This window comes from Blennius ocellaris, assembly GCF_963422515.1.
Source record: "Blennius ocellaris genome assembly, chromosome: 10".
Lineage (NCBI taxonomy): Eukaryota > Metazoa > Chordata > Actinopteri > Blenniiformes > Blenniidae > Blennius > Blennius ocellaris.
The window spans coordinates 8,670,061-8,680,077 of record NC_137659.1 but is presented as its reverse complement, the minus strand read 5'-3'; the positions used below and the strand labels follow the sequence as shown (position 1 = coordinate 8,680,077).

Here is a 10,017-nt window from a genome sequence, read left to right as displayed (position 1 = left end):
AGTCGTCTCGTCACGTTACGGTATGATTCCAGTTGTGGAAGAAACTAAAAGAGTCCTTTAAAGAGTGTTATATCCAATCAACACCTTTCTTTCTGTCTTCAGAGGAAATCCGGTATGTACACAATGGCTTTTTTTTTCTCTAAAGACGCCCAGGACTGGTTCTGGTGGAACGCCGAGCACAAAGCGGGTCCAAGAACCGTTGAACCACCGGAGTTGATCGTCTGGCCTGAAGTTTCCCTCCGTGTCCGCGTCGATTCCCCGATCTCAACCCCTAATCCCAGATAATCCATCATGTGGACGCTCTTCCAGAGATTAACGAAGGCAAACATCATCTCCCGCTGCAGCCTCCAATACTTCCATACAGCATCCAGACAGGAGGGCGAGAGGAGAGAAGGGGGGGCGGGGGGCTTTGTTTTCCGTCCGCTGCCCCCTCCTTTACAACATTCTGGATGTTCAGGCCAAGGCCATGGGGCACCAGGGTTCACCTCGCACTGAAGCTACCTCTGAAGACTGGCCCAGGCCCACGCCGCCGCTGTACAGGCTCTCCTGTCCCGGGTACTTCACCGAGGCTGAGGCCGAGCCGGCGCCCTCCCCCGAGCTGGACAGCACGGACGAGCTGACCTGGAAACACACAAGAAAACACACGGGTCAGGAAAAACACACACTCACACACACCTCTCAGAGAGAGGCGGTCTGCTTTGGGTGGATTTTTAGGACATTCCACTTTTCTTACACATGTCCATGAGAAAAGCTCACATTTTTGTAATTGTACGGTGACACACTGCATTCGTTCTGTGTGAGAATGAAAAAGCTGCTGCAAAGGTGACCAAAGAATCCACAGATCATTTAAGACTATAATCTATACGGTAATCAATAAGAGATCAACCTGTTAAATACTCATTTTAGTGTAGTTGAGACTGTTTACTTATCTGTGAAATTTGTTTCAGGGGTATATTGCACATTTCGGAGTGTATTTTATTCAACATAGCACATTTCAATGTATATTGTATTATATATAGCACATTTCAGGGCATTTTTATTAAATAGCATATTTCATGGGTATATGTATTGTGTACAACACATTTCAGCATATATTATAATACATATAGCACATTACAGGTTTTTATTTTACTATAGTATTTTTAAGTTTTTTTTTTATAAATATATATAGCACATTTCAGGGGTATATTTATTGTGTACAATACATTTCAGTATATATTGTAATACATATAGCACATTTCAGGGTATAGTGTATTATATAGAGCACATTTAAGGGCTCTATTCTATTCCATTCCATTCTATTCTATTCTATTCTATTCTATATGACACGTTTCAGGTTTTTTTTTTCATTTCCAATTTTAATTTCTTCCCTATCGTCTCTATTTTAGGTGATATATTCTGTCCATATTCTTTTCTTTTTGATCCTGGGTGAGATAGTAGTATATTATGTGCAAGGCAGAATTGACAATAAATCTCGATTTGATTACTTTGAAAATACAGGCTTTGTAATACTTATATTCTATTTAAGAGCAACTATATCAATAATTCCTTGAAGTTTCAAGCGAAAGAAATGCATTAAGTCTTCTTGGTAAGCATGTCCCATCTGAAGATATTTACAATTCTAAACAAAAGACTTACCCCAGACACCTGTCCAGAAGGAGAGCTATTTTTCGAGCAGTCCTCAGAATTAGATGAAGAGGTTGATGTGGGAGTCATGGACACAGAGTTATTTCCTGCAAACACACCACACACACACACATACATTGTTACAATTCAAGTAGCAATTATCCAGAAGGGAATGTATTTGTCAGACACTCACCAGAGGATCCCTTGGTTTTGTTCAGAGTTTTGGGTTTTCTTTTTCTCGTCTGGATTCCCTCCTTTTTCATGGCGAGCGGCCGCGGCACCTGCGAGGACAGTGAAATATTGATGAGAACCTTGCGTTCATTTAAAATCAAAGAGCGGATTAGGTGGAGGCGATGGGTAAATGCTCAACTCACCCCGTGTAATTTAGTGTAGAGGCCACACGCGTTACACACCGGCTCCCCCTCCGCATTTCTGCGCCACAGAGTGGTCGTGCTCGTCTGACAGTTGGCGCAGGACAGGCCGATTCTTCTGGACGTGGACTGATGACACAAACACAACATTTACGATTATTCCCACGTCGATGACAAAAACACACATAAATATGGAATTGGAAATCTCCCAAAAATAATATCCACATAAGATTAATCCCTGCAGATTTAATTAAGATGTGAGTTCAACGGGCCTTTTACGCACGGATACGTGAAGCGTTCAATCCCAGGAAGCGCCTGACGCCAGATTTCCCAGCAAAAGCTGTGCGCGGTTCATAAAGTGACACCATGTTAGACTATTGTTAGACGCAATAGTTGTCAAATGCCAAAATTAAACGATACACTCCAGTAATTTAACAAAAATCCAACCACCCTATTTCGAACCCATAAGTTGGAGTCTATTGTTACAATCTTCGTTTAATTGGTCGTTAAATTTCATGACGTCTCAAAGTGACGTCTGGTGTTCTTCAGAAACGGTGCGCAATAGCACCAGCAGACGTGAACTCAAAATTTTAGGCACAATGATACGAATTTTCGAAATTAAACGACGCACTCCTATAACATTTAAAACGGGCTATTTGTTTTATTTTATGAACCAACAACGTGGAGCCGTATTGTTACGTAACGTATTATTATAACAATATAACACTTTAATTGGTCATGACATTTCAGGAGGGGTTCAATGTAACGTGGTTTTCCAGCAGCTTATGTGCGTAAGTCACAAAATGGCACCAGAAAGAACTCAAAGTGTTTGGCGAGATGGATACGAGATGTTGTGAAATCACAACAATAAACGAGACACTTCAATAATGCCACTAAAATCTCAATATGTAGTTCTTACTTTCGAACCTATGACGGCGAGCCTAGTATTACAATCTTGGTTTAATTGGTTGTGACATTTCATCAGTCTGAAAGTGACGTCTGATATGCCACAAAAATTGTACTTAATGGATTCAGACGAGATGAACTCCAAATGTTGAATTGCACAAATCTATAAACGACACACTACAATACTTTACTAAATCTAGCTACTAAATCCAGTCGTGTAATCTTTGGAACCCATATCTTGGAGTCATTTATTACAATCTGTGTTTAATGGGTCGGAAAAATTCAGTGAGTCTCGCAGTGATTTTCTAGCTAAAGCTGTGCGTAATGGCAACAGGGATATTCCCAATATGTTCTCGTTAATTTAAATGATTTTTTTCCAGTATAATTTTGAAATACATGTGCGTAAAGAGTGCAATATTGCACAAATACCATCAAAATGTACATGGTTTTCAATACAACGCCAAAATGTTAAAACGTAATAAAAGGCCTCCCCGAAACCCGCATCCTTTAGAATTACACAAATGTCATGTAAAACCTCTGTTCTTTCTCCCACAATGTGCTTGTTTTAAATGCGCATGTAAATATGACAAACAACGCATTTAAATCCATTTGAGCCCAGATTGAAAAGCGATCGCCTTTAAAACTCCTTAAGCCAGAAGCTATTCTGATGAATATCATCCGTGATCACCTCCAGCGATTGTTTGAAACAATTAAACAGGAAAATGGAGTGACTAAGTGCTCACGTCCCCCTTTCCTCCAAGCCCCCCCTCCAGCTCCTGTCCTTACCGTGCGCTTCTGCGGTTTAATTAATGGCCGGCTGAGGCCATTCATTTTGCTGTAGAGGCCGCAGGCGTTACAGAGAAAGTGGCCCGTGCCATCGCGCCTCCACAGCGGCGTGGAGATGGAGCCGCAGTTGACGCACTCCCGACTCTCCCCCATGTCATCCAGAATATCTGAAACTGAGAGGAAGACGCACAAATTATTATTATTATTATTATTATTATTATTATTATTATTATTATTATTATTATTATTACAACCACCATCATCAGAAATGGGGAAATGTATATTTTAAGGGATAAATCAGTTTGCTTAACTGTGTCCGATTTAAGTAACTTCCAATAATTATGCGTAAAAACTTCAGATTGTCATTTCAATTATTTCTCAAGGTGTGCACAAACATATTTAACATTTCTGGATATAAACACACCAACATTCATATATTTTTACGCAATTTTTTTATATATTTTTTCTAAATTGATTGTGAGTTGGAGAAACTTTCTCTCGTTTTGGGGTATTTCTTTGACATTGGATTGTATTGATTTGTAGAAGCCAGTTCTTTTCATTCTTTCCCGCTAGGTAACTTTTCTTACCTCCGTTGGGTCCTCTGATGAGGGGCGCGCTCCTGCTCTGCAGCGTGTGCAGCATGCTGTTGTCAAAAGGCGCCCCGGTCCACGGTGAGGGCAGCTGCGGCGCCACGTACGGGGAGTAGGGGCTCGGGTAGGAGCCGCTCAGGGACCGGGAGAGGCCGTACTGATCCCTGCTGCCCACATTCAGCGTGTTCGTGTAGCCGCTGTCCCCCCGGGGCGCCCCGTTATTCATGGGCGGACTCGGGGGGTAGTGGAAGCGGCCCGAGGCGTGCGGGCTCCCGGTGCTGTACGACGGGCTCTCCGGGGCCGACTGAGTCCACACCGAGTGGCTGGAGACGCCGTGGCCGGGCTGGGCGGAGGCGCCGCCCTGCAGGTAAGACAAGCTGGGGATCATGGAGCCAACCCGGGAGCTGGGCACGTACACGGGGGAGTTGGGGTTGGAGTGCATGTATCCGCCGGAGGAGGACTCGTATCCAGTCTGGCTCTGCGCCGCCGCGATGGCCAGCGTCTGGTACATGTCGGCGGGGTCCACCAGCAGGCCGGCCTTGTGCGCTCCGGCGGACAGGACCAGTTTGCTCCCCTGGTCCAAGTCCGTAAACAGCGGGATGTCTTCGGCGGCGCTCAGGGTGTTGTTGTGGTGTCCGAAGTGAAGGTAGGAGTGTAGCGATCGGTTGTCGGAGCGGCGGTGGCCATGCAGCGCGTCCAGCTCGCTCGGAGGAGTCCTCAGCTCGTCCCTCCTGCTGTCACCGCCCCCGGGCAGGTAGCTCTGCTCGGCCGGTGACCCTGGGCTGCTGGACACTTCGCGCTTGACCATGGACCAGCCGTTGTCGCCCAGGTCCATCCAGGAGCACTTTCCATACACAGTGTGGGTCAAAAAAAATGGTCAGGGAGTACTCCAACCCTGGAAAGAAATCAAAACCAAAGAGTTGGAAGCATTAGGGTGTCAGCAGAAAGCAGAGGTGTATCCGTAATACGCGTTGGAGAGAAAGTCGCCAAGTTTCGTGGGGGGAAAGCGAGTTTTCATCTTCGAGTCCGTCCACAATAAAAAGCCATAATGTGACTGTTAATTCTCCCTCACCGGGCGCCGGCTCGACAACATCCAGTGCGCGGTGACTGCCATCGAGCTCCTTCATCCAGAGCTCTTAAAGAGCCACTGGATCTATCCGCGTCAAATCCCCTATCCTCCCACATCACGCGCGTGCGCGCGCGCACACACATTTAAGAGATAGGAAACAAAACGCAATATGTCTTCACAGCAAAAGAGATAACCGTTTGATAAGAGTCAGAACAGATAAGAGCCGGAGAGGCAGGCCGCGGTGATAAAACAATACCCCCCGAAATGATGAGCGTGGCCTCCGTTGCGCGCGGCGCGGCGGCAGGGGACAGATGTTAACGGACATAGGACCGACTGGAAGAAAAATAAGACTCCACGTACCTGCTAGTGCAGTGCCATAAGTCGCACGCGCACACAATAAAGAAAGCCTGTTGTTCGGGTGAGCCGCTGCTTCTCCTGGAAGTAATGGGAAACGTCTCCGCGCTCCGCCGACGTTTATGAGAGGAGGCGCTTGTGGCGGCAGCGCGAGGCGAACCAATCAAGAGGAGCCGCAGCGCCGCTGCTTTAAAAAAAAAAAAAAAAAAAAAAAAGAAAGGAAAGGAAAAAAAAATCCCAATGGGGGTGCCAGCCTGTGGACTCCTCCGATCAATCAGGAGCGAGGAGCAGAGACAGGCCAAGAAATACGATCACGTCTGGAACACTGTGGATTTGTAAATTTAATCACGCCTCAACGAGTTTCAAAACTTCTGACTGTTTTTTCTTCTTCTTCTTCTTCTTCTTCTTCTTCTTCTTCTTCTTCTTCTTCTTCTTCTTCTTCTTCTTCTTCTTCTTCTTCTTCTTCTTCTTCTTCTTCTTCTTCTTCTTCTTCTTCTTCTTCTTCTTCTTCTTCCTCCAGGGGACAAAAATGAAACAAATGAAACAAATGAAACTCTGCATCCTCTCAGCCGAGCTGATCTTTTCACGACCAAACCTGCAAATGATCTATTAGCAAATGACTATTGGAAACGCAAAACATAATGCTTTATTTTTTACGGTTTAAATTGGTGGAGAAATTACTTTAAATGTTATTTAGTAGAAGTAGTAGTTTATCTACTGCTGACGCATTATAAAAGTTTTAACTGCGGCTGCACCTGAAGCCTACAAATGATCAAATATTGGAAATACAAAGTGTGATGTGTGTTTTACTTTTTCTTTTGGTGATCGGTGATTTACACAATTTTTTATTTATTCATTTATTATGCAACAACAGAATGCAAGCTGCACAAATTCAAATGATATGTTTAACCCCCCCTCCCACACACACACACACACACACAGACACATTTTACACTGCTTGTTTGTGTTGTTCCACCGTTTAACCAACGTGAGCACTAACTGGACTCTGTCATAAACCATAAGCAGAAGTTGAAAACAGGCCTGTTAAAGACGTGTTTTAATCTTTTATCGCCAACCAACTTCATTCTTTAATAACCCTTATTTAAGTGCTTGTGTAATTGGGATATTTTATTGTTTTGTAGTGCGTAATCACTGCTAAGACAGTGGGAGAAAGTAACTTTACTTCGCTTTAATATATTTTATGAATACTGAAAAAAATAATAATTGATAATTGTTATAAATAAATAAATAAATAAATAGATAAATAGATAGATAAATAAATAAATACGGTTTCTGTAACTCTAAATTGCTTCCAACCATCGCGTCATTAATAATCAATGTTTTTTTTTTTTAATGCTTCAATTAGATTTTTATCGAAACTTCATCACTACACACACTGCGGCCTTTTCCATGAGACTTTTAACGCCGACACACGTGAAGATGTGTTGTTTGAACTGGAAATCTGGTGACTAAAAAGATGCATAAGGGGTTTCGTTTCGTTCATCGAACAGGTCTGACGGGTTTTCCTTTCAATAGGCTGAGATTGAATTTGAAAGACAGTTTCATCCTCGGGATTAATCAATAAACACTCCTAATTAGATCAACTCACCTCGTCAGTCCAGAAAATGAATACAAATAGGTTCAATTCTACTTTGATGAGCCCGTAGATTCATGTTTATGTACTTACAATGAGTTGCAATTTACAGCATTGTTATTATTATTTTTTGATTACGGTCTTTGATTATGGCCGTTTGTGTTTTTATGTTAAAAAGAAATTGGATTCACAACATGCTTCCTATCTGATCTGAATTATTTAGGGTTATTTTCTATGTTTGTTTGCAGCCGTTGTTTGAATAAAGCGGACGCAGTGTCATCATTTGTTGATATTATTGTCTTATTTATTTCTCCCTGTTGCACTACAACGTGAACACAGCATTTATTTATTTTGGCTCACTTTCCCTTTTTTTCCAATCCATTTATAGCTTCTTTCCCCAGATTTCATCCTCGAAACGTGCGTCGTTTCCCCCCACCCACCCTTTCCCCCCTTCTCATGCATTCGCAGTCGGCTCCCTTCTTTTCTGTGATCGTTAATTAGTTTATTTAAGTGCAGCACGCGGGTGTCGGATTGAAAGGCTCCAAGTGAGTGTGCACGCACAGACTCTCAGCACGCCTCCGCGGCCGTGACGCGCTCGCGCGCAATAAACATCGGTGATCAAAAGTGAGCGGGTGTCAATTGAATCATTCACCCACTCACGACGCGCGGCGCCTCCAGCTGAGCAGCATATTAACACTAATGCCATCAACTCAGGGGGGAAAAACAACAACACGTTTTGTAATTGAATCACAAATTCTCATTTATTTGTTCGACATTTAAAGTTAATAGCTGCACATTGGAGACAAATTGTTATGTCGAACATCAAGATAAGAGCTGCTGCTCACTCAAGGCGTCTTTTTTCCTTCTGGCTACATCAATTGAATAAAAACATCGCCACATCACGCACATAAAGTAAGTGCAACTTCTTGTTGCATGTATGTTTTTTCTTTAATGATGCGTCATTACAATGGTGCGTAAAAATAGAAAACCAAAGAGATTACGTGGAAAACTATATACAATTGATATATCAAAACGTGTAAAAGGGACATCTGGTCTTTTATATTGATATTAAGTTAAATAACCTGGAGTTTGGTACGTTAATGAAAGAACAATAAGAAGTGATTTTTTTCACTTTCTAATATATCACAATTCTCTACTACAACTTTTTTTTATATTTTTGGAGCCAATAGATTTTTTCCCCCAGTGGTTTGTTGGAGTTTGCAGACGTGACAGACTAATGAAACATGACAGTGAAGCCAAACACTGCAGGGCACACCTCTTCTCACCAAAAGCACGAGACACGTTTATATTATCAGTCACTTCAGGCTTGATTGAACCTGATCCTTCCTATAGCACATGACTTGTTTCAGGTAAACATCCGTTTTTAACTCCTCCTACTAAACCTACAGCCTGAATTCCTCCTGAAATGACCAGGTTTAACTAATGGAATGAACACATCCTGAAAAGAAAATTGAGGTCACGAACTGAAGTCAGTGCAAATCCGATCCTCAGTAACAATAAGATACAGATGACGGATGTGACTGCATCAACTTAACTGAATATCGAAGTACACATTATTTCATATCAATCTAGGTGTTTGTTTGGTTTTTTTATTGCTGGCATAAATGAATAATCATAACCCAAATAATATATGTCACCTGCAGAACCAACAAATTCCCCTGGAGGCGCCAGAATTCCTATTTAGCAGACAGAGCTCCAAATATACTTCATGTTTTTTAAGACACAACTTATCATATAATGCTGTATTATCCATGAATTAAGCGATACAACTTCAGGAGTAAGGCTTATACTTAAAGATAGAATAGGAAATATTTTGTTTTTGTTTCTTTTCGCAGGGCGGCAGTAGTGAGAATCTCTGACATCGCTTTAAACATAGTTTCTCATTTTTTGCAGCTTTGGAAAAAAACAATATTGATATGCTTTACCTCTGGAGTGTAATGTTTTCCTACTTTGTCAATTAAATCATTAGCTCATGTTTAGTTTTGATCTGATATTTGTTTTGAACGTGTAAATAACAGAGACAGTATGTTTATAAACATGGACACAATAACAAACGTGAATGTCCTTATAGATGTTTTCATACAAACACACAGATGTGCATATTTTCATAGGTGGTTGTGATGAATTACACATATCACTGTAATTGAGGAGTTTTTTCAATTATTATTTTTTCCAAGTAATTTTACTCATTAGATATTCAGACTTTTTGGTCGTATATTTAGAATTTAGAAAAGTTTAATCTTACAACAAAGAGATAACTGTACTTTTAGGTCAAATGTCGGATCATGACGATTATTAGTTTAAATGTATGTCACTGCTGCTTTATCACGTGACACTGAGTAGAAAACGACGTGTTATAGTTGATTTTTGATAGATTTTCCGGTGGAAGAAAATCACTGGAGTTTTTTTACGCACCCGGCATTGGGTCAAGTTGGACAAGCCTGTCTCCAACCCCGCCGCCTCACAGGTGTCAGGGAGGTGTGAGAATCCAACACCCCCTCTTTTACCCCATCCTCCTCTTCTTTTAACACTCCCCCCCCCCCCCCCCCCCCCCCCCACACACACACACACACACACACACTCTCGCTCTCTCCCTGGAGCCTAGTATGGAGGTGGCGCTTTCTCCGGCCTGAATCGCATAATAATAATAATAATAATAATAATAATAATAATAATAATAATAATAATAATAATAATAAT

The 10,017-nt window shown here is 42.0% G+C and overlaps 1 protein-coding gene across 2 annotated transcripts; it reads right to left on the bottom strand.

The window, feature by feature from the left end:
* Positions 1 to 453: 453 nt before the first annotated feature.
* Positions 454 to 5,129, bottom strand: gata6 (GATA binding protein 6; the record flags this gene model as incomplete). 2 transcript variants are annotated; one of them, XM_080503867.1, is made up of 6 exons in its annotated part: positions 454 to 621; positions 1,639 to 1,733; positions 1,820 to 1,907; positions 2,001 to 2,126; positions 3,690 to 3,856; positions 4,277 to 5,129. In XM_080503867.1, 6 exons carry the CDS (start codon positions 5,112 to 5,114, stop codon positions 454 to 456), a joined length of 1,482 nt encoding a protein of 493 aa, XP_080359993.1. The 2 variants fall into 2 exon arrangements, with proteins under 2 accessions (XP_080359993.1, XP_080359992.1); XM_080503866.1 differs by having other exon boundaries at positions 1,648 to 1,733; positions 4,277 to 5,114.
* Positions 5,130 to 10,017: the final 4,888 nt, after the last annotated feature.